The sequence below is a fragment of the Pseudorca crassidens genome, chromosome 3, assembly GCF_039906515.1.
Source record: "Pseudorca crassidens isolate mPseCra1 chromosome 3, mPseCra1.hap1, whole genome shotgun sequence".
NCBI classification, from domain to species: Eukaryota; Metazoa; Chordata; class Mammalia; order Artiodactyla; family Delphinidae; genus Pseudorca; species Pseudorca crassidens.
In genome coordinates this window covers 110117588-110142020 of record NC_090298.1, presented here as the reverse complement: position 1 = coordinate 110142020, position 24433 = coordinate 110117588, and the positions used below count along the sequence as shown (strand labels likewise).

The following is a 24433-nucleotide window of genomic DNA, read 5'->3' as shown; positions in this document are numbered from 1 at the left end:
CATTTCTAACTTGCCCAAGAATGTTTCAATGAAAGACATTCAGCCATAGATTTGAGCAAAATGTTTTTTTCTTTCACTTGTTTATTCAATAAGTATTTATTACCTACAAATACCAGTTAGAGATAGAATATATTCATAGGTAAAAGGTGGAAGTAGCTGATAGCAGGGAGGGAGGGGATCAGCCTTTGCTCTCAGTGTCACACATTCCATGCACAGATAAAAGTCACGTCCTATGAAGTAGGTATGGGCTGTAACTAAGTTTCCTAAGTGAATGTGCCTAAGCGACAAGCATCTCAACTTTCACTTAATCCTGAAGTTTCTTCGCTCATTCTTCTTATGTATGTCCTCCTTGATTCATGCTCTCTCACTCCCTTGGTAAACTCCAGGGCTTACTGTTGGGTATTTCCGTCCGTGGCAGACCTGCCTGGAGCCTGCATATGTCCCTTCTGTGGCCTGTTCTAAATCTTTCTTCCGATTGCCTTTCCTTTTACCATTCTGGCCTCATACACAAACTATAACCCACAAGTCATATCCTGTGGCAGACTACAGCTCACATTAGCCATTGAATGCAAATGAGTCTCAATCAAAGAAGAAAGGAAATTAAAATTTTCATTGTGGCCTTAGAAGGCTCCATGACTCTCTTAGTTACTTGTTGCCCTTGGCATACTGGTATTTTATGTGGGCAGGGTGAAACTGGCTGTGGTCAGGGTGAGACTTTAAGCTTTTGATTTGTTGCCTTATTTTGAAAGGGTTAAAAAGATGTTGCATGTTTTGGTATAATTTTAGTACTAGTATTAATTTTTGTCATGTGTGTGAGCAAGAATGAAAAGAGAATGCTCATTCACTGTTACTAGATCCATATTCTTGCAGAGAACATGTCTTTAAAAGGCAAATTTCAATGACTTGACACTTGTTTTTCTCCTTTAATTTTTTAAAATAACAGCTTTACTGAGATATGTCCATACTATAAAATTCATCCTTTTAAGTATATAGTTCAGTGGATTTTAGTATTTTCACAGAGTTGTACAACCATTATTGACTATGTCATATCAAAACATTTTCCTTGCTCCCAAAAGAAACCCTATGTCTATTAGCAGTCACTCCCTCTTCCTTCATCCCCGCAGCCCCTAGCAACCAATATTCTACGTTTTGCCTCTATGGATTTGCCTCTTCTGGGCATTTCATATAAATAGAGTCATACCGTATGTGACCTTCGTGTCTGGCTTCCTTGATTTAGCATAGTGTTCCCAAGGTTCATCCATACTGTAGCATGTGTCAGTACTTTTCTTATTATTGCCAAATAATATTTCATTGTATGGCTATAGCACGTTTTGTTTATCCATTCATCAGTTGATTGACATCTGGGTTGTCTCTACTTTTTTGCTATAAATGAATAATGCTGCTATGAACATTTGTGTAGAGGTTTTTGTGTGGACATATGTTTTCAGTTCTCTTGGTGTAGATACCTAGGATTAGAATTACTGGATCATATAGTAACTATGTTTAATCTTTTGAGGAACTACCCCACTGTTTTCCAAAATGGCTACCATTTTCCAATCATACCAGCAATGTATGACAGTTCTAGTTTTTCCACATCTTCACCACCGTTTGTTATTGTCTGTCTTTTTAATTTTAGTACTTTAACTTTTAAAAACTTTTTATCACTTATGCACATGGTCACACTCACAGACTTTAAATAGAAAGCCAAAAATCTCCTGCCCTGCTTTCACTGTTTCTTATTCCAAGTCCCATTCCCAACAGTCCACCCTCCCTTTTTTGTTTTTAGTTTCTCTGGTGGTTACCATTATAATTCCAAAGATTTCTTGATTTACTTACTATTGGTTTTACTTTATTGTTTTTTTCACTTTTTATTATAAAAACTTTCAAACACGTGTAAAAGCAGAGTAGTGTAATCAACCGTCATGTACCCATCCCCAACTACAACATTCATCAATTCATGACCACCTTGCCAACTATTTTTTTAATCAACTTTAGATATTTTGTATTGATTTCCCCATTGAAAAGTGAGAGTTTACCTTATTTATACTGCCCCTTCCAAATTTTTTATAGTAAGTTATTTTTAGATCTTCTGTTACGTTTCCAAGTTTGAATAAATACTTAAGTCTCTTGTTCCATCAACCTTAGACAGTGTTGGTGCCCCACCTCTCAATCTTTCCTTTTGCTTTTACCTCTCAATCATTTTGAGCTATTCCTTTTCTGTTGTCAGTTTGATAGCATTTAGTCTGTTCTGTAACCATAATTAAGTCTTCCATGCTTTGTCTATTGGTTGGTTCGAAGCTTGAGAATCAAAAGAATTTACATTATTAGGACATTAAATATTGTTCACTGCAGTGCCAGGTAGTGTGCTAGAATTATTTCCCCACCGTGGACTCAATATAGCAACCCTTGTGCCAATGGGAAAAGAATGTTCTAAGCATCCAGTTGACACTTTTTAAATTCAGAATTACTTGATAGTCAGTGGGACTTATGGACCCACTCTGCAAGCTCTTTTAATTATCATTTACATCTTGTGTGGCCTTGTATTCTTTAATCATTTCATGCATTATGTCCCCAATGAGAGAGGGAACTCCTTGAGAGGGAAGTGGTCTTTCCTTTTTAATTCCCACACCAATTTTAGTCTCTCAGTAAATTAAATTGGTTTCCCCAAAAGTTGGCAAGTAAATATAGTCTATGCCATTAAAATGACATCATGCTGTCAGATTCTGCGTATACTTTATTTTATGATGAGTTATAAATATATAAATATTTTTAAAATAAGGCTATTAAAAACTCATAAATTAAAATATTCAGCTTCAACACTTTGAGTATTTCTCCTTCATAATCATCTTTAGCCTTTCCAAGAAGTCTTTCAACGTACTCTTCTTGGCTTCATTCACAGAACAGGTCTACAAAAGAAACATTTCATTAGTTTTCATCGCTAAGTATTTGAGTCTTGCTCATGCCTGTCTACCTGGGTCAAGCCTATGCTGCCACTTGCCGCCTGAGCAATGATCAAACCAGGGCCTCCAGTCTGGCTTGATTCTGCCACTAGGCCAGCAGGGTTTGCCTGTTTTTGGTGCATGCTACCTACACTCCTAGAAATGGCCACTGTACCATCACTGTCTGCCTTCAGGGTGTGGCCATCCCTGGAGAGGTGTGTCACAGCTAGGTTCTGCTCAGGGACGCGTAACATGAAGGTGGAGGCTCAGACCTGCCTGCTGCCATCTTGAGCCCTTGCCATCTGGACTGCTGAGAGAGAGATTCAGTCCCCCTGCCCATTAACCAGAAACATCATAGCTTGGCAGCCCTTCAGGTGGAAAGGATTCCTGGTACCTACCACCAGGCCACTGCTTCAGTTTGAATCTCAGCTCTACCAAATTATTAATTGCATTGCTTAGGACAAACTACTTCGTTTATAAAAGCTTCAGTTTCCTCCTTTGTAAAAGGGGAACAATAGCGCCTACTTCCTAAGATAATTAAGAGGCTCAAAAGAGACAATGAGGGCTTCCCTGGTGGCGCAGTGGTTGAGAGTCCGCCTGCCGATGCAGGGGACACGGGTTCGTGCCCCGGTCCGGGAAGATCCCACATGCCGCGGAGCGGCTGGGCCCGTGAGCCATGGCCGCTGAGCCTGCATGTCCGGAGCCTGTGCTTCACAACGGGAGAGGCCACAGCAGTGAGAGGCCCGCGTACCGCAAAAAAAAAAAAAAAAAAAAAAGACAGTGTAGTGTCATCTCCCTGTTTTATTACCTTGTAAATAAGGCAGCAGGGAGGGGATGAATGTCCCCAATTCCTCTACTTGGCATTAGATAACATCCACTCTTGGCTCTGCCTCTTTCCTACCAGCAGTTCTCCCCTCTTACTGGATCATTCCCACTGGTATACTGACATGCTCCATATAGACCTCACCTTAAAAGAACTTCCTTCACACCATACCTGCCCTTCAGCTATTGTTCTATTTCTCTGCGACGTTATAGAAGAGCACTTCGAAGGAGTTTTTATACTCAGTGCCCCTTTCTTTTCACTCCTCCCCAGCCCCATTCTCTATGGAATCCACTCTAGTCAGGCTTTCATTCCCGAATCTCCATTTATATCAGCATCACCGGTAACCTCCCTCATGACAAATCCAGTGGCCATTCTCAGCGTTCATCGTTCTTGACTGTTAGTACATTTGACACAGTTGATCACTCCCTTCTTCTTAGAGTTTCTTCACTTGCCTTCTGGGGTGCCATACATTCTTTGACTTCTCCTACTTCACTGGCTACTTCTCAGTCTCTTTTGCTGGACCCACCTCTTCCTGACCTCTATATGTTAGAGTGCCTCTGGGCTCCGTCCTTGGATTTTGTTCTTTCTTTATGTGACTTTTTTTTTTTAAAGCGGCCCTGCTTTTTTTTTTTTTTTTTTTTTTTTTTGGCTGCGTTGGGGCTACGTTGGTTCTTCATTGCTACACGTGGGCTTTCTCTAGTTGCGGTGAGCAGGGGCTACTCTTCCTCGCGGTGCACGGGCTTCTCATTGCTGTGTCTTCTCTCATTGCGGAGCACGGGCTCTAGACATGCGGGTTTTAGTAGTTGTGGCTCGCGGGCTCTAGGCGTGTGGGTTTTAGTAGTTGTGGCTCGCGGGCTCTAGAGTGCAGGCTCAGTAGTTGTGGCACACAGGCTTAGTTGCTCCATGGCATGTGGGATCTTCCCAGACCAGAGGGCTCAAACCCATGTCCCTTGCATTGGCAGGCGGATTCCCAACCACTGCGCCACCAGAGAAGTCCAGGCCTGTGGCTTTAAACAACATCTTTCTAAGCACACTTCACTTAATGTCACAAGTTCTGACATCTCCCTTAAGCTTCAGACTTTTTCAACAATCTTATCAACATCTTCACTTGACTATTAAGTAGGTACCTCAGACTTACTATGTATAAAATTCAACTCCTGACCTTAAGCTCAGCCACCAGCCCTGATCACCCCCAGTCTTCCATATCTGATAACAGCACCAACCATTCCCCAAGGGGCCCAGGCTAGGAATCAGGAGGCCACGTTTTACTCTCTCCCTCACCCCCACAACAGATGTGTCAGCAAGCCCTTCTGGCTCTATTTTTGGTTAATATTCCAAATCTAACAATGTCTGCTGCTTCCACCCTGTCACACCCACCATCGTCTGCAGGCTGGAATACTGTGGTAGCCTCTCAACAGGCCATCTTGCTTCTATGCTTACCCCTACTCAGTCTATTTACTGCACAGTAGCCAGAATGATCATTTTAAAAATTACATAAATCAGATCGTGGTCTCTGCCTTGCTTAAAACCCTGTGGGAGTTTCCCACCATGCTTGGGGCAGAATCCATAGGCCCTGTGTGATCTCCTATTAAAATCCTCCTCCCTCACTCTGATCCAGGCCCTCCTATTAATCTTTGAACACATGAAGCTCATTTCTACCTTAGGGCCTTTGCACAGCTGTTCCCTCTGCCTGGAATGTTCCTTCCAAATCAGTAACATGGCCGGCTCTGTCACTTAGTTCAAATATCTGCTCAGATGATGTCACCAACTACTAAATCAGCCCTCTCCCTCAGGACCCCTGTATGTTCTTTATTCCTGTATTTTTCTTCATGGCACTTATCACTACTGGAATCATATGTTTGTTTGCTTTTCTCACTCACCCATTACAACATTCTGTAAGAGCAAGAACTGTATCCCCAGTGCCTAGAACAGTACCTGTAAGCAACACTCACAGAGCCTCAACAAATATTTGTCGAATGAATGAATGGGTTGATTAACCAAGGGTACTACTATTCATAAGGAGAAATATCTTAGAAGTAAGGCTGCCATCCATTGGAAGGCAAGCTGTTGGCATAATGCAGCTTACCATGTTTGCCATGCTGCTGAGGTTCCTGTGAAGTCCACTCAGGGGTTTGTTGAAGCACTTGTGGTATCTGTAGATATGCCGAAGCACAGTCCCGGCCCTGCAGAAAGTTTCCTTCTCAGTTGTGTTCTAGAAAGAGAAATTCCACAGATAGCCACTGCTAGCTTGATTTTGAACATTGGAGAGAGATGTTTCCTTCTGATTTCTTCTTTCCAGAAGGACAAGTGGAGAAGGTGAATTTGCTCAACTGTGGATCAGGTATTCAAGTATTCCTGCCATGTGAATGGAGGCTGCTCGTCACAGCAAACAACCTCTTCCAGTTACTTGCAAATGCAGCAGCCTTTTCCTGAAACCTCCCAATTTCTTTTCCCTTGGAGGGTTTTGCTGAAGGGGTACCTGAATCAAGTCACTCAACTAAGTAAATGGGAGAGTGGGGATTTGCATGCGGGGCCATCTGTCTACAACCCATGTCTGTTTCTTTATCCCATGCAAGCTCTTCTTTCTGTGGATGCAGTTGTATGTACATCAGCTCGTAATCAGAGTCTGCTCTGTCTTATTCCTGTAATTTATAGTTTTTGAATCCAGGTTCCCTGGAAATCCCACATGTTTGTTGAATAAATGAATGCCCATCCTTTGACCTGGACAGTGCCACTTTGGCCAGCACTCTCCATTTAACCCTCCCCATGGGAAGTAGCAGTGTGAGGAGATACATGTCCCCACACAGCTAGACGTGAGTGCCAGGATCAGAGCTAGGTGCCCCAGGAGTGTGGCCTGGGGAGATGAGGGGAAGCTTCTGAGAAAGGGTGCTGGGCCTTGGACAGAGTTTCTGTTAGGGGCTTCTAGCCTCGAATGTGCAGGGTCAGAACCTCCTTGGAATGCTGGCAGCCCTGGTGTGAGTCTGGCCACATGGCTCTTCCTGGGGACCTTTGAGCCTCAGAAGAGGGCTTGTACAAGTGCAGAACCAGCTCTTTTTGAGAACCTGGGAGAGGGAATGTGTCTCGGCCTGGTCAGGCCTGGTGTATCCTCTCTCTCTCCACTGAAGAACAAAGGCCCGGAGCCTGGAGGGTGTCTTAGCTTGAGCCCAATCCAGCTCAGATAAACCTGTCTCCAGCCTCTGCCAGGACGTGCTCTTGTTCCTTGCCACTCAAAATGTGGCCCATGAAGCAGCAGCGTGGGCGTCACCTGGGAACTTGTTAGAAATGCAGAATCTCAGACCTGCCTCTGGACCCACTGAGTCACAATGTGCGTTAACAGGATCTCCAGGGGATTTATGTGAAAAGCACTGTCCAAGCAGCTTTCTAGGGTCTTCCGTATTTTTTCTGATTACCAAACTTTTTACTATAAAAGTAATATACAGGGGGCTTCCCTGGTGGCTCAGTGGTTGAGAGTCCGCTTGCCGATGCAGGGGGACACGGGTTCGAGCCTGTTCGAGCCTGTGCTCCGCAACGGGAGAGGCCACAACAGTGAGAGGCCCGTGTACCGCAAAAAAAAAAAAAAAAAAAAAGTAATATACATTCAACAAAAGTGAATTCACTCATTATCCCATTAGCCAGAGAGAACTACTGTTAAGATTTTGCTAACTATCTCTCCAGATTTTTTAACACTTTTTTTTTTGCAATAGGGACCAACTATTGATACTCTTTTATAACCTTTTTACACTTAACATATAGTACTAGCAATTTCTTACATCATTCAGTAATATTTAAGAACATGTGATTGAGAGCTGTGTAGGAACCTAGGGCATATTTGTGCCATAGTTGGTCAATCCCCTATCACTGCAGTTTTTTGCTTCTGTAAATAAAGTGGCAGCAAGCCATCTGTATAAATCTTTGTGTTCATCTCTTATTTCTTTAGGCTAAATTCTAGGAGTGCAGTTCATATTTTAGGGTTTTTCCAGGAAGATCTTGACCCAGACCGAAGCGCCAGAATCCTAGACTACGAAAGCTTCCCCTTTCCGCTGTGGAGCTTGACGGCCCATGGGCAGGGCCTTTGGAAGGACATGTATGTACTTAATGAAGTACATGTCCTTCCAAAGGGCGTATACTCTGGCTGGAAATTTAAGAGCAGCACCAGTATCTCTGGGCTCTGGGAGTCAAGAAACCTCCCATAAATCACCATACCTCTGGGGGGCTTTGTGGGTGAGCAGAGGTGGCAAGGCCAAGGAGAAGGCAGACACTAGCTGAGTATGCAGATGGAGGCAGACGCCTATGTTGCTGGAGAGAGAACAATGAGGTTCAAGAATGCCAAAAAGAGAAGAGATCCTTTGCTTATTTGTCCATCAAAATCTGATGAGCCTTTTCTAAAACGTTGGCTAGGAGCTTAAAAATTATACTGTCTCAGTTTTGAGTATGTAGCCATTTAAGGTAGGAAAACACCCTCTAAAGATATTTTTCAGGGACTTCCCTGGTGGTCCAGCGGTTAAGACTTCGCCTTCCAGTGCAAGGTGTGCGGGTTCGATCCGTGGTCGGGGAGCTAAGATCCCACATGCCTTGCAGCCAAAGAACCAAAACATAAAACAGAAGCCATATTGTAACAAATTCAATAAAGACTTTAAAAATGGTCCACATGAAAAAATCTTTAAAAATAACTAAATAAAGATATTTTTCAAAAGACTTTCTAAAGGTGATTAGGATAAGTATAGAAAAGAGTTTGAATCAAATGGAAAACTTTTAAAAGAAGGAATTCTAAGGGTCTTTAACTAGTTTTAGTTAAAGTCCTTAATGTTTTAGTTCCATTGGCATTGCGGCAACAGGATGACACTCTGACCGCCCACTTTTTCGACTGCTTGTCCAGCTTTCGCTGCCTGAGTGTGTCTTGCTTAGGGCATACCTTGAGGAGCCATGCGGACTCTGCAGTTCAGAACTGCTCAGGAAAGAGGCTCAAAAGGGAGGCCTGGTCTCCTGCCAGAAAGAAGCCCACCCCTCATAGGAATACAGAAGTGGTGGCACACCATTTGGGAGACTTCGGTGCAGGGATTCTGCTAGAGTTCTAATGGGTCTTGACTAGCTTCATTTAAGGACATACAGATCCATCCTATATGTATTGTATTCATTATCTCCACTTATGCCCAAATTTAGTCAGCGAATGTGATGTATGAAAAGAATCCTCTACTTTCACTTTTAAAAAAAGATTTGAGGGTTGGCATAGAGCTCTCTGAAAAATTATGGACTTTTGCTCCCTTTGGTAGTAGGAAATACCTCCAACTAATGGTCCACCCAAGAAGTCCTTCCTAGGCCAGCCAGCTTGCTTGCTTTCCACCTTTCTCTTCCTCAGACCACCTAACTTCAGAGACACTCGGGAGGCATTGCATGTGGAACCCAGGATTTAGATCAGCACATTCTTCCAGCATTTGCCAAGAGCAGGATGCCACCCAATTTGGGCATAATGGAACTCTTGATCCCCAAAAGCACTAAAATGAATATGCTGGACTTTGGAAAGATGTTCTTGAGAACACAAAGAAGTAACTTTTCCTCCCACATAGCATCTTTGTGGGTTTTGAAAATAACAACCTTTCTTTGTTCTGAAGTATCTTAATAGATAAGTAAGCAGTGCTGAGTCTTTGAGGAAAAGAGAAGAATGGAAAAACAAGCTTGTTAATCCAGGAGGAATAGAAGCAGTTCGGGAGAAGGCATGAGATAGGTAAGAGTGAAGGAAGGCAGCGGGGACTGGCCTGCACCTTGGCGGGGGTGAGGGCTGGCTAGGTCTTCTAGAGCAGCCCAGAGTGGGGTCGCACTGGGCTCGCAGTCATGGAGGGTTTGATTTCCTAACACTGGCCTCTTTCTTAGAATGATTGCTTCTCTACAACCAGTTTTTGCCTTTAATCAGGAGTTATATCATACAATACCATTTTCCACTAACTCAAGAGTTGGATTCCAGCCAACTCTCAAAATTGCTCTCAAATCTTCACATGTAGAAACTGAGGCACAAAGAGGTGCGGAGACTTACCAAAGGCCACATAGTTAGTTAATGGCAGAACTGGGGCTAAAGCCACAGACTGTCTCACTTCCAAACCCTCGGCACTTCTGCTGGGGCCCTGCCCTTGGCTTTGGCAGCACCCTCCCAGCAGTGCAGCCAACCTCTGGAGAGCCCAGAGCACAGCTCAGTGGACTCCTGGCTATTTTATTTCTATATATATACAATATTAATATATGAGATATATAAAGTATCAATACATTATATATATATAATATATAAATTTATATATATATATAAAATCTCCAAGTCCTTCCAACCTGCTGATGGACAGATACAGTCTGATATGGGATGAGATTCTGAAGGATAAAATTATATAATATGTATTATATAATATTATGTATTATACATTTATATTATATACTATTATATAATTACAGTATTATATATCATTGTATATCAGACTCCTGGAATAATCTTTAATGAAGTGAGATAGTCCAGATAAAGGCCCGAAGACCAGCTTTGCTCACGAGCAGGACAGGCCTGCCCTGTGGCCTGGGTGCTGGGGTGTGGCCCTGCCCAACCCATAGGGCTTCACTCCTGGCCAAGTCTAGTACATGTGGAAAGCAAGTGGTTAGGAGACCACTGGTAAATTGAAGCTTTGGGTTTTTCATTCTCAGTCGTGTGTTTCCATGAAAACAGGAACTGATGTGCAGAAAGCTATTGATATGGCTGTAGTCATGTGTTTGTCAGAGAAAAATGCACTATCAGCTGTCAAATCTATCTCCTCCCACTGCAGATCGGGGGGTGGGGGTGAGATGCAGCAGGAGGAGGAAAGGTGAGATGCTCTGGTAGGAGCAGCCGGAGGCAGGGATATGTCGGCCCCTGTCCAGCAGGACGGTTCTGGACAGGCCAGAGGGGAGTTGGCAGGACAGAGCAAGATGAGGGTCTCTGGACAGCCATGCCCAGAGCCGGTGGGCTGTTAGGTGACCAGGCTGCGGAAGAGGAGGGGCTCTGGCGATACCTTTCCTGTTGCCATAGGAAGTCTCTTAGACAAAATGAAAGCTCTCTCAACGTGTAATCTCAATATCTGTTTTTGTGAGAGTATTTGGTTTTTCAGAAATATATGGGCCAGAAAAATTCTCTCCTTCAACAGCATTTATTGAGTGCCTCCTATATTCCAGGTACTCGACCTGGGTTGGGTAAAATCCTAAAGAGCTTTTCCTGGACTGGGATCTGAATTATGACTACAAAACCCAAGCTTTCTATTATACGTCTTCTAAATCAAGTGAAACCAGAAACACCAAAATGTATTTGAGAGTAAAGATCAGAATTCTCAGTCTTTGAAAACGTTTCACCCATTATAGTTAATTTGGGCCTGTTCCCTTTATGTTAAAAAAAAATTTCTTGTTCGTACACTTGTGGATGGCTCTCCTCACCAAGTCACCTATCTGCCAAAGCAGACCCGGGACAGCTCTTACCTTTGTGGTGGCAAAGACGTCTTCTACAGGCAGCTCCATGCACAAGTTCTTGGCCCAGGCAGGAACGAGAGAGCAAGAGACAGAGTTACCTCCAACTGCACAGGGTAAGCCTTGCTGAGCAGCTCTGACTCCCTCAAACTGAGAAAACTTCCTGTGGTCCCTCGGGTGAAAAAAGTGCCAGGAGACAAGTCTCCACACTGCTCCCCATCCTATCACCAACCACCAACTACCAACTCTCTAGAAGCTGTTATGTTCTTTTCACAGTCTAAGAAATATACACAGCATCACCAGAACATCTGGAGAGATGGTACCAGATAGCTTACCTTTCTTGCTGTGAGGATGTTCAGCGTTTTGATGATCTCTTGTAAGGTAACATCGCACTTGTGTCCATGGACGAAGTTGCTGGTACATGCCAGTAAGCAGACTAGCATTGGGATCAGTTGGGAGGTGAGACCCATTAATAGATCTCTATTTGCACTGACAATGTGAGACAGTTTACCAGGAGAAGCTAACAATGCAATTCTGACAAAGATATCTCTATATATAGATTTAAAATTGCTGAAACTGAGGGAAAATAAGTTTACATTGGAAATTTTCATTACACCAGGTTGTCAGTCATGTGGGACCAATCAGCGCCTCTCTTCCAGGAGAAAAAATGCCTCACAAAAACAGGTAAAATGTTCCTGTGAAATCAGACCAGTAGGAAAATGAAACCTTTTTTTTTTTTAAATTAACTACAAAGTATCAGCATAGGAAATTACACCATAATTTGCTCTTTAGGTTAGTCTTATCAGCTTGGGGTTGCTGCTGGCTTTTTGCTTTGCATAGAAGGAGGAGGCCACAGGTGTCCGAATTTGTTTCAGTGCAGCCCTCCTGGGGAAAGATAGAGTAATATCAAGAAAGTTTGACTTGATTAGTATTTCAACCTGGCTTCTTCCAAGTGTGGGTGGCATCTGGGAAACTCTCCTTTTGTGGAAAAGCTGATCTGGGGTTCTTTCTCTGGGTAGAAGGAAAGTAATAGGCACAGATTCTCTCCTGTCCTAGCACTCAGGCATGCCGTTCTTCCAAATTTAGGATTTTGGCCAAGGACTTGTAATATGAGGTGGGGCTTAGTTAGGGTCACATCAGGTCCATAGGTCTTTAACAATAAGGAGGCTCTAGGCAAAGTATGCCTATCCTGAGTTTTCAGTGGTTAAGACTCAGCACTTCCACCGCAGGGGGCGAGGGTTCGATCCCTGGTCAGGGAACTATGATCCCACGTGCCGTGTGGCAAAATAAATAAATAAAAGATAAAAGTAATTAAAAAAAAAAGGAATGACCACTTTGAAAATGGAATTTAAATACAACCTTAGCTAATTAGGGAAAAAGAGCCATAATTTCACAGATTTACCAATCAGTTGTCCTGATCAAGGTGCCACCACTTGCCCTGGTGCTTCAGTCTAATCTCTATGGACCTGGTGACGCGCTGCACGCCCCCATTGTTCACTCAGATGCCTGCGCCCCAGAACGCGACTGCTTATTCCTCCCTGAGCCTCTCCTTCTCTTTCCTCTCCACTTCCCTTCTCTTGGTTTCTGACCTTCCCCTCCCTACTGATTTCCTCTGGAAGGTCACACAGAAAAGATGACTGCTAAGGTCATTCCTGCGTTTTGACTCTTATTGCAGTGATTTGTACTCCGTGAAAGAAAGGATCTGGATAGTTGTATCAAATAGGTCCTTGTGGGCTTCCCTGGTGGCGCAGTGGTTGAGAATCCACCTGCCGATGCAGGGGACGTGGGTTCGTGCCCCAGTCCGGGAAGATCCCCCATGCCGCGGAGCGGCTGGGCCCGTGAGCCGTGGCCGCTGAGCCTACGCGTCCGGAGCCTGTGCTCTGCAACGGGAGAGGCCACAACAGTGAGAGGCCCGCGTACCGCCAAAAAAAAAAAAAAAAAAAGGTCCTTGGACCATATTTAGGATCCTTCCATTGGGACTGTGCAGGGGATTTGCTGGACTCAGTGCAGTGACTTCTGATACCAACTGTGTGGAGTTGGGCCAAACCTCCCAGGTTAAGGGCACAGCCTCCACAAGACTGCCCTCATTTCATACACTGGCTGAAAATTTGGGAGTCCCCAGTCCACCTTCACTTCTGGCCAACTGGCTACCAGTTTGAGTTCCCACTATCCTCTCAGGTTCAACAATTTGCTAGAATGACTCACGGAACTCAGGGAAACACTATACCTAAGGTTATAGTTTTATTACAGCAAAAGGATACAAATCGGACCCAGCCAAAAGAAGAGACACAGAGGGTGAGGTCTGGGGGGGTCCCAGGCACGAAGCCTCCTCTGTCTTCTCTCCCTGGAGTCACAACATAGCGCTTCCGCAGCACCTTGATGTGTGACTACACACAGAGCATGCCAACCAGGACAGCTCATCGGAGCTTTGGTGTCCAGTTTTACTGGGGTGTCATTCAGTAGGCATAACTGACTGAATCCTTGGCCACTTGATTGACCTTATCCTCCAGCCCCCTCCGTGGAGGTCGGTCTGATATCACAACAGCTTAATGGTGTGACCAGTCCACCTTGAGTGGCCTCATTAGCATAACTATTAGGCCCTGCCACAAATAGCAAAGATACTCCTATAACTTGGAAAATCCCAAGGATTTAGGGGCTACCTCCCAGGAACTGGTGACAAAGACCTGTCAAATTCTTTGTTCAAGGGGTTTGGAGGTTACCTCCCAAGAGCCAAGACAAAGATCAGACCTCTCTGGGTAAGTTAATTCTTTTTTTTTTAATAGCTATTTCTTTTATCCCCCAGTTTTATTGAGATATAACTGACATACAGCACTGTATGTTTAAGGTGTACAGCATAATGATTTATCTTATATATCATGAAATGATTACCATAAGTTCAGTTAACATCCATCATCTCATATAGATACAAAAAAAAAAAAGAAAACAATGTTTTTCCTTGTGATGAGAACTCTTAGGATTTACTCTCTCAACAACTTTCAAATACACCACAATGCAGTGTTAGCTACAGTCACCATCCTGTATGTTACATCCCCAGTTCTTATTTACAACTCTAAGTTTGTACCTTTTGACTGCCTTCATCCAGTTCCCCCTCCTTCCACCTCCCACCTTTGGTAACTGCAAATCTGATCCCTTTTTCTATGAGTTTTGTTTTTTTAGATTCATATGTGAGATTATGCAGTATTTGTCTGTCTGAGTTTTCACTTCAGGTTCTACGTTGTCACAAATGGCAGGATTTCCTTTTTTATGGCTGAATAATATTCCATTGCACATATACCACAAGTTTTTTATCCATTTATCCATGATGCACACTTAGGATGTTTCCATATCTTGGCTATTGTAAATAATGCTGCTATGAACATGGGAGTGCAGATATCTCTTTGAGTTAGTGGTTTTGTTTCCTTTGGGTATATTCCCGGAAGTGAAATTGCTGGTTTGTATGGTAGTTCTATCTTTTAATTTTTTGAGGAAGCTCCATAACTGTTTTCCACAGTGGCTGCACCAATTTACATTCCCACCACCAGTGCATGAGGGTTCCCTTTTCTCCACATCCTTGACAACATTCTTGTCTTTTTGATGATAGTTATTCTAACAGGTGTGAGGTGATATCTCATTGTGGTTTTGATTTCCATTTCCCTGATGATTAGTGATGTTGAGTTCTTTTTCATGAATTTGTTGGCCATTTGTATATCGTCTTTGGAAAAATGTCTATACAAGTTCTTTGCCCATTTTAAAATTGGATTATTTGTGTTTTTTGCTCACCCTAGTTTTTTCTTCGCTACGCAAATGGGGGGGAATTAATAAGAAAGGGCAGCCTTCCTTCCAGGATAACTAGAGACTTCAAATCCCTATTAACTATTACTTGGAGTAAAATGGTGCATAGTCCTTTTTTAAGGAAATGTTCAAGTTAAAACGGGAGTAGCCTTGCAAGTGCAGGCACATGGGACAAGAGTCTGCGGTGCAGAGCACACCTCTCAAAGCCTTGAGGTTTGAGGTGGAGCTGGAGAGGAGGAGAGGTCAGCAGAATCCCAGCATGCATGGGAGGCAGTAGAAATGCTATCTACGTGTTGAACAGTTGTTTTTTGAGCCTTTGCTGAGGGCCAAAGCCTGGGCTTGGGGTTCTGGGGCAAAGATGTGAGTCAGAAAAGGAATATAATTTGGGATCCATAGCTCAGAAGCAGAATACAGCTTCTTTTTTGCTTTGTTTCAATGGTTGGATGAGGCCAGGGAAAAAAGGATAAACTCTCCAGACTGTCAGGAGTGACCAGAAGGTCCCCACCCTTCCTGCAGGGCGACACCATGGCAGCTGTGCATGTGACTGGGTGTTCAGAGGCCAGGAAGGTGGGGGCCTGCGTGTCAGGGACGGCAGCCAGCACCCAGCCACATGAGGACAGAGGTGAAGGAGCCTCTCCCAGCCTGCGGGAGTCATGGGCCAGGATGGCGAAGCAGGTGGGGCAGCACTAAAGCGCAGAGGGAAGTTGAAGACTGCTGGGCCCTGGCTGGGTCAGTCAGAGACTCCCTGAGCCCTGCTTCTCTTCTGTCAGCTGAGCCAGACAACACCCAGCAGAGCCCTTTCTGACTCCTCGTGGGCTTCTTCATGAAAAAAGTAATACTCCTCCAAGGGAGTGATACTTAGCAGAGATTGGAATAGGTCGGGGACTGGCGTGGGGGGTCAGTGCTAGGGCAGGGGGGCAGCAGTGGGAGGCCTAAAGGGGGGAGCTCCCTGAGGAACCAAAGAAAGCCAGTGGGCCTGGGAAGGGAACCAGTTAGAACACTGTGGCCGTCCTGTGAAGGAGGGAGCTGGTGTGGAAGGTAAGGCGGTCAGTGCTGTGGGTCTAGTGTTACTTAGCAGCAGTAGAGGGACCTGGAGTCAGTGGGACCTGGCGGTTCTGAATCCCAGCTCTGCCACTTACTTTCTTGGTGACTGGGAAAAGGGTGACCCTGTCCAGGCTTCTGTGTCAAATTAGGCTAATAATAGGGGTGTGGGAAGGTGATCGGAGGTAATACATATAAAATGTTTGGTGTGCCTGCCATGTAGGAAGCCCATAAATGCCAACTATCATTTTCACCATTATCATTGTTATCATCATCATCATTATTATTAATAGCACTTAGAATTGGCTGAATATGGGGGTGAGGAAGAGGACCCCAGGTTTGTGGCTTGGGGAACTGCCATTCACAGAGATGACCTTTGAGGAGGGAAGGAGGTTGGTGGGGGTGGAGCATGAACTGAGGCGCCTGCAGCTCTGAGCTGAGGAGGGTCTGTGTTGTAGACAGAAGATGAGGGGAAGCCAGGGGAACAGTGTGGTCCTGGATGGGAGGGCGAGGGAAGAGAGGGAACAGGAAATGACTGCGGCACTGGAAACACAGAAGGAAGGAGAGGAGGCAGGCAGCCAAGAGCCTGAGAGGGAGCCCAGGCATGAGCCTCCGAGGACAAGTGAGTGGTCAGCAGCGTCACATGTTCCTCAGGGTCAGGCGAGATAGGGGCAGAAGGGCTTCTGCTGGATTTAGCGATGGGAGAAAATCGGCGACATCACTGAGGTGGCTTCTGAAGTGCAGTAGGCTCACAAAATGGAAACAGTGGTGTAGATGCATTTCGGAAGGCCAGCTATGTTGGGGTGCTAGTTGCGAGTGGTGGGGGACCACACACGATCAATAGTTATTTTTTAAATGGGACATTCTTGAGCACAGGCTTCCTCAGCTCTGTAAATGGCAACTCCATCCTTCAGGGTGCTCACACCATGGTGCAAACCTCCCGTGCCCCACACCCAATGTGCCGCCAAAGCCTCTGCCATCAGACTGCAGCCCTGCTCGGAAGCAGGGCAGATGGGGCAGAGATGAGTCGCTAATTGTTGAAGTTGGGCAATGGATACCTGGGAGTTACTAAGACTTATATGGGTAGAAAAATTAAATATATGTTTAGTATTTATATTTATGTATTATGTAATATATTTACAATGATTATATATCATGTATAATGTTGATGTAAATAATGTATACAAATAAGTGTATATTATGTAGATGACCCAGATATCTCCTGAATTTGACCACATCCCACCCTCCACTGCCACGTCCACTGTCATTTCCCACCTGGGTTTCCACAGGAGCCTCCTGACTAGTCATTCCGCCCCACCCTTGTCTGCACAGTCTGCTCTTCACACAGCAGCCAGTGTCGCTCCATCACACCTAGAGCTGGAGCAAAGCCCAGTCCTGCCCGTCCTCTGCTCAGCCACGCGAGTGCTTGCTATTGCTAAGACTTTGACACTCGCTGTCCCCTCTTCCTGGACGTTTCCCTCTGTTGTGTGAACAGCTTTCTCCCTGCTCCTCCCATTTCATCCAGGTCTTGGTTCTATCCTATCTCACCAGGCGGACTTCTCTGACCTCCTATCACAACATGGCAGCAGCCTCTACCTGCCCCTGACTGCTCCGTTGCCCTCTGTAGCGCTCACCGCCCCCTGCACACCCTGCATTCTCTTGTTTGTGCATCCTGTCCCCCCACTAGAAGTAATCTTGTTTTTTTCACCATGTGTCCCCAACACCCAGAACAGTGTCTGGCACCTAATGAAGGCCTCAGGAGATCCTTGTTGCATGAATGCATGGAGCTCCATTTCACAGAGGGGCAGCTGAGACTCTGCCTGAGTCACAACAGGGGAAGTCAAGGGGACAGCTGGGACTTGAAGCCAGGGTGGTTTGGACCCTGAAGTCCTTGCCCCGAGCCCCTGTAGAAGGCAGGGAGAATAGGATTCTGGGCATAGATGCAGGGAGGACCGCCGACACGGAGACAAGGGGACGAGGGAAGGAGGGAGCTGAGACAGGCACGACTGTGGACTCGGGCTTTGCCAAGCAGATGGTAAAGTAGCTGCTTCTCCTGGAAGAGAGGGAAGCTGGCTGAGGAGTCTGCAGGAGCTGTCCATCTACCCACAGGCCATCCATGTCTCTTCAGCTTCAGAGCTGGGCTGGCGGCCCACCCTCTCCCATCTCCTCCCCCTCTGATCCCCCTATCCCCACCTCCAGGCAGGTCAGGCAAGGTAAAGACCCCCAAGAATGGAACGTCTTCTTCTCTCTTCAGAAACACAGGATCTGATTGGCCCAAGGAGGTCCAACCCATGAGAGGAATAGTACAGGACCTCCTGTGTCCCAGGCCCCTACAAAGGCCTACCTCCTCTCCTGAGACAGCTGATCCCAGGGAGCAGTTAGACCTGAGATGAGGGGTCCTGGGCTCGTGCCTCCCAGGTGCGCTGCTGGCCCTTCCCAACCCCAGTCTTGATCAGCTCCCTCCTGCCTCACGGACCAGGCGTCAATTCCATGTTCTGTTGCTTTATTTTTTTTAATTAAATTTGTCTTTGTCCCCCAGTGGGAAATGAATGTATGCTCATTATTCATAGAAAATGTGGGAAGACAGGGATTAGAAGAAAAAGAAGACAATGAATGAGAAACTGCTTTTCTAGTGAGGTGACTCCTTCTGGCCTAGGCCCCTCTGGTCCGCCAGAGGCCATCAGCTTGGGTCTGTAGGGGTTGCCACAGCCAGCTCGGCCCTTCCCACCTTCGTGGGTTTCAGGAAGAGCCCTTGGGCCCCACGCTTGTCCAAGTGATGCAGAGAGCGGAGCTGATGAGAGCTGCTATATTTACTTGTGGCGTCTGCGTCACTGGCGACCACACAGCGGCATCTGCCCAGGCAGCACGTGGGCTGGGGGTGTTTCTGAACGACGCTTTGAGAGAATCACTTTCCACAAGAGAAGGCACGCAGGAGGGGAAGGGAGAGAGCGCAACAGAAAGTGAGGTCGTAAGTAGAAAACCGCTTCTGGGATTTCAAATGGCTTCGTCATGGGGCCCTCCCTTGCTGCTGAGAAATCAGTTGATCTGGGAAAGTTTGTTGCAAACCCTGTGCTCTGTTGCTTTTGGGTGGAGCTGAGAAATGAGTGAAGAGAATGAGGCTTTGTGACTTTTATTTTTCAGGGTAGGAGTGGGCAACGTGTGTGGGAGGGGTGATACAGCCACCAGTTCTGACACCGGCTTGGACCTCTGGAAAGGCTGGGTGCCTGGCCTGTGTGTCCCAGGCCAGGCTGCCCCATCTGGACATGGTCAGCCTAGACTCGTCTGGGTCTTTTAAGACTCCCTTAGAGGGGAGTCAGCTCAAGGGAGGAGCAGGATTTGAGTTTGTTCAAACTGACCAGGTAAATTAAGATCATAAGCAGAAGGCACTGCCCCGTTGATCGTAAGGAAAAAGCGATAAGCTGATGCATTCGATAAACCCCAGCCTTCAAGCTGCTCGGTCACAAGGAAACAAGATGCAGGCCCTTGTCCTCCTGGGTCCTGAGCAGTTCAGACGACCAGCCTCAGAGAAACCCCTGAGGTGACTCGGAGTGTTTTCTGACACCTCATCTGAGCGGCAAACAGAGGTGTTTGGCGCCAAGTTCACTGGAAACCTGAGTGTGTGTCTCACTTCTCACTTGAGCCCCAGCCCCTCTTCCGGTGAAACCTCCTAGGCCTGGGGTTCCCGGTGTGCCAAGGGGCTCCCCACCCTGGGCCCCATGACCAGCATCTCCCTCCCACTCACCAAGCCTTCTGTCTCTTCCTGACGCCCCTTCTCCCTGGGCCCTGTTTGGGGTTTGCCTTGTGCATGAAAGAAGTGAGACCACATGGCTAGAGAAGACTTCCAGCATATACCCGGAGGGTCAGTCCCCAGGTGGTGATGTTCCCAGCCACAAGAGCTGACACATACCTTTTTTTTCCTCTCTCTTCCTTATCTCTCATTCCTGACTGGCCCCCTTTCCCACTGCCAGCAACAGCGGCTTGGTTCTGTGGCTCTGTGAGGTCTGCCATCCCTGGAAGGCCCCCAGCCCCCCTGGCTCACTGCACACGCCCTGGTGACCACAGGCTCCTCTCTGGGGACAGTCTCGGGTGAGGCGGAGGCGCAGGCAAGGAGCTGCGGGTGGCTGAGGATGTGGTGCACTGCAGACCCCTAGTGGTGGGGTCCAGGTGGCACTGTCGGCACTGTGCCCCCAGCAGCAGGGCCCTCCTGACTATGGCTTGGGCAATCCTAAGGGGTCCTCGCCCAGGCCAACCTCAATTCCAGTCTTTGTTCTTGAGAAATTCACAGGGAATTTCACCGGAAACCTTTCCATCTTCCTTTTGGACAGACAGGCCAATGCCCTGCTTGGGCAGAGAGAACATGGGTCAAAGGTGATGTTACCAGAGAATGGATAGCTAAGTTTTGTGTTAAAGAAGAAGAAAAATCAATCTTCCATAAATATTCTTCTGACCTTAAAATCCTCGAATCTCTGGATGGAGGAGGATAGCGGAGATCTCACTCCTACCCTCACCCCTGACATTTGAGCTACCCACCCTCCCAGGGTAGAGCACCCTTTTCCAGACCCCCACTATTTAAAGACTTCTTTCTGCTGCTAAACTTTGAGTGCATGTGGTGTCTTGGTCACCACTAGCCCAGGCAGCTGGTGCAGGGCAGGCCTCAGGCAGTCCTCAGCAAATGTAGTGGGACTTAACAGGTTCTGAGACCATCACTTCCCACGCTGGACAGCGCATGGGACACTCAGCTCCTGTGCCTCCTCCCAGGTCTTCCCTCCCTGGGCTGAGCATCCCCAGATCCCTGCACAGTTGACTGTGGCTTCTTCTCTCACATCTGCCTGGCTGGAAATGAGGGGTTCACTCCATTTGAGAGTGGTCCCTGGAGCAGTCTGCTGCAGTCATCTGCACCCTGGACAGGTCCTGCCATGACCTCTGCTGCCTGAATCACACACGGCATGAGCTCTCACTGCTCCTGAGTGGCTGCCTCCACTGACTTGTGAGCATTGCTATAGGTGTTCCCACAGGGCTCTGGGCTCCCCCAGGGAGGGTGCCTGCCTCCCACTCAGCATTTGAGGGTGGTCTCTGCTGACCCGCCACCCGAATATTCACAGTGTAAACCGTGGCTGATGGGTGTGCCCGTTAGCTGTGGCTTGCTGAGACTTGCTGCTTTCTGCCCTCCACATGCTGGCCTTGACTGAAGGAGAAGCAAAAACACCTGCTTGGAAAGGAACAGTCTGATCAGGGCCCTGTGACCTTGGCTCTCCACCCCAGTCACTCCACGGTCCAGGGGCCGCAAGTCATTGGTGCGTCTTTGTTCACAGAGGTGGCGAGTGTGCACTCTCTTGTGATGAGAGGTGTCCAGACATTGAATGGGCTTTACCTAGAGAGCGAGTAGTGAGCTCCCCGTCAGGGGAGGTGCCCACACAGGCTGGTGACAGTATTACAAAGGTCGTGCATTCAGGCCAGATGGCATTTGGACAGAGGGAGGCAAGGTGGTTAAGTGTGTGAGCTTTGGAGTTGGAGTGAGTTTGGGGTTCAAATCCTGGCTTTGCTCCATACCAGCTGTGGGACCTTGGGCAAGCCACCTTCTCTTTCCTGAGCTTCATATGGGCGACACCAGCAGGTGTGTGGGTGGTGCCAGACACAGGCTGGCCACTCCTCCAGGGCTGTGTTCATGAGACCACTTCTGAGGTCTCTACCTGCTCCAGACACCTCCCTTGATCCCCGACACCCTGGCCCATGCTTCTTCCACCTCCCTGCAGGTGGCGGTGGGGAACTCCTCCTGGCCAGGTCCCCTCTCCCCAGGCACTGACTTGCTTTTTTTCAGCCCAGGTCTTGTACTTCACTCCCCCTCCACTCCATCCTAGGCCCCCCTCCGACTGCCCTGCCTCCCAAACACTCCTCAGAGTCTTCAGAACACAGGCCCGCGTCCCCAAAGGCCAACATAAAAGGCAAACACCATCAGGTCTCTTGTCACCATCTTTATTTCTGGCTTCCAGCTTGACAAAGTCAATGAAACAACTTATCCAATGACCCCTCCCCACAATCCACACCATATGCAGTGTTCTAGGCTGCTCTCCTATATATGATTAACTCTTTGATAACATATTTTAATACTTAACTTTAAATACAAGGAAAAACAATAAATTACTCGGCTGAGGGCTGACTGCTGGCCGTCAGACAAGAGTGGCTACTCTGGCCCTCTGACCTGTCCCCTGCCTCGGCCCCAGGACCCCAGTGAGGTAGCAGAAGTTTGCACACAGTACTTATTGCCAGGGATTCCTAATGCTCGCTGCTTTAGTGCTGGAGCCCCAAGTTTCCAGGCCCTTGGCTCCAAGTTCTGGCAGTAACAGTCCCTCCCTATCCCCAGTACAGACAAAAACACTTGTTTAAATAACACACAATAATAAATAAGGCCAAGAAGAAATGTGCCTGGGCTGCTGTCTGCCTCAGTTGCCCCGGTGTAAAGCAGGTGGCTCTTCCACTGGCTGTCTGACGAGGGTGGCACCCGTTGTAACGCTAGTTTGTTCTGAGGAGGGGGAGGTCAAGTGGGGCAATGTCCATCCTTTTCCACCCAGCTCGGAGCCCCAGATGGAGGAGGCCCACCAGCCTGAGCCCCGGGCACCAAGGCACAGGGCAGGTGGGACTGGCTGGGCTCAAGGCAGGCAGCGCAGGCTCAGGTCTAAGCTAAGGAAACCTTACCCCCCTCCCTAACCCTCCTCCAGTCTCCCCAAGAAATTTCTGACATTTGAAAGAAAAATAAATCTGCAACTTAGATGGTCAGGGTCTGCCTCTGCAAATAATAATGCTAGCTCTTCATGCTTCAGCTGAATTTTCCATAGTGAAAAATGATCCTTGAATGTTTGAGCAGGTCTTTTAAGAAGTGGGCCACTTCAATTTTGGTGTCTCGGATGTGCTCGCTGGAAACCTGCTGCAGGGCAAAGAGGCCAGCATGTTAGTGGAACACCAGAACCAGGACGATCAGCATCTACCAGGGGCTTTCCAGGGACCGGCTGGTTCAATCCCCACAAAACCCCCCATGAGGTGAGTACTGTTATTACCCACATTTTACAGATGTGGAACTGAAACTCAGGTAGGAGTCAGGAGCCCTCAGGCCACGACTTGGAAATCCCAAAGGCACGTCCCTGCTTCCACAGTGGGCCCACCCCTTTGTGGACACATGCCTCAGATGCTCAGCCAGCTTCCCCTGAAGCTCCCAGGGTGAGCCCAGGCCTGGCAGAAGTGGGTGCAGGGTCGGGGTGGGCAGGGGGGCCTTACCCCAGCTGAGGGCTTGTGAAGACAGAGTGCGCTCAGCATCCTCTGGGTCCTTTGGATGGCACTGCAGTTGGAGACGTTGATCAGGGCTTCCAGGGCTGAACAGTACTGTGGGGACGAAAACGCCGGGGGGTCAGGCAGCACATTCAGTGAGTCTGCAGGAGGGAGGGGGCTGGGAGGCCTGGTGGAGGTGGGTCTGGGTGGTGGGGAGCCCAGATGATGAGGGGTAGAGATTGGCTCTTGAAGCCTGCCTGGAACCGCCAGCCGTGTGAGCAAGGCTCAGAAAAGACAAGCAGAGGGCTGCAGCCTCAGCCACCTCCCCCCAGTGCCCAGGGGTCCTCACCATGTTGGCTGTCAGGTTGACACTCCACACCATGCTGCCATTGCACAGAGGTGCCTGAGGGAGCAGAGGACAGTGAGCTGAGTGCTGGCAGGGTCCCAGACCTGCCCAGCCAGCCCAGGCCAAGTCTCTACAGGGATCAGGCCCCACAGGCATCCCCATATAGCAGGGGCAGGCCTGGGACCTTCAGTGTTCCTGAGCTTCAGTTCCTGCTCTGCACAGCAGGGGAGACCCGTTGTACAGGGTCTTGGAGCTGAGAGAGAAAAACTGAGTAACACAGCCAGTAAGGGACAAGCCTTGTGCAAAGCTTGCCGTAGCCAGGGCCTGGCCAGCAGGCACTCACCTTCTGGTTCTGGGTGATATTGACCAGCTCTTCAATGAGCTCCTTGAGGGCTGTAGAGGGAGGCACAGGGCCCAGGGAGGCGAGGCCACCAAAGCAGGTGAGAGCAATGACCACAGTCAACCAGAGCGCCATGGAGCCTAGAGCCACAGGAAGAGTGAGAAGCAGACGCATAGGCTGGCCTAAGCTGAGTATCTTGTGGCCTTGGCCTCTTGTGGCAGCTTTTATAGGCCCAAGTGGTGATGCCTCACACCCTGGTCTCCGCTTTGTCGGACACTATCTACAAACCACATCTTTACTCATCTTGATTTTACTTTGTGGAAAATCCAGCGTCACATAAAGGAAAGAATTTGATTTCTTATAGACTTATTACTGAGAGGGTTCTGGGGCCGTTTCCAAGATCTGGAGGAGCTTCCTGGTGGGGTAGG

General features: G+C 47.6%; 2 protein-coding genes across 2 annotated transcripts; both read right to left on the bottom strand.

Annotated features, from left to right (window-relative positions):
• Window positions 1-2813: 2813 nt before the first annotated feature.
• Window positions 2814-11696, bottom strand: IL4 (interleukin 4). The gene is made up of 4 exons (XM_067730104.1): window positions 11562-11696; window positions 11239-11286; window positions 5849-5974; window positions 2814-2906 (listed from the first exon to the last, which is right to left on the bottom strand). Exons 1-4 carry the CDS (start codon window positions 11694-11696, stop codon window positions 2814-2816), a joined length of 402 nt encoding a protein of 133 aa, XP_067586205.1.
• Window positions 11697-22873: 11177 nt separating this feature from the next.
• IL13 (interleukin 13) lies at window positions 22874-24179 on the bottom strand. The gene is made up of 4 exons (XM_067730103.1): window positions 24009-24179; window positions 23669-23722; window positions 23329-23433; window positions 22874-22981 (listed from the first exon to the last, which is right to left on the bottom strand). Exons 1-4 carry the CDS (start codon window positions 24177-24179, stop codon window positions 22874-22876), a joined length of 438 nt encoding a protein of 145 aa, XP_067586204.1.
• Between the last annotated feature and the right edge of the window lie 254 nt (window positions 24180-24433).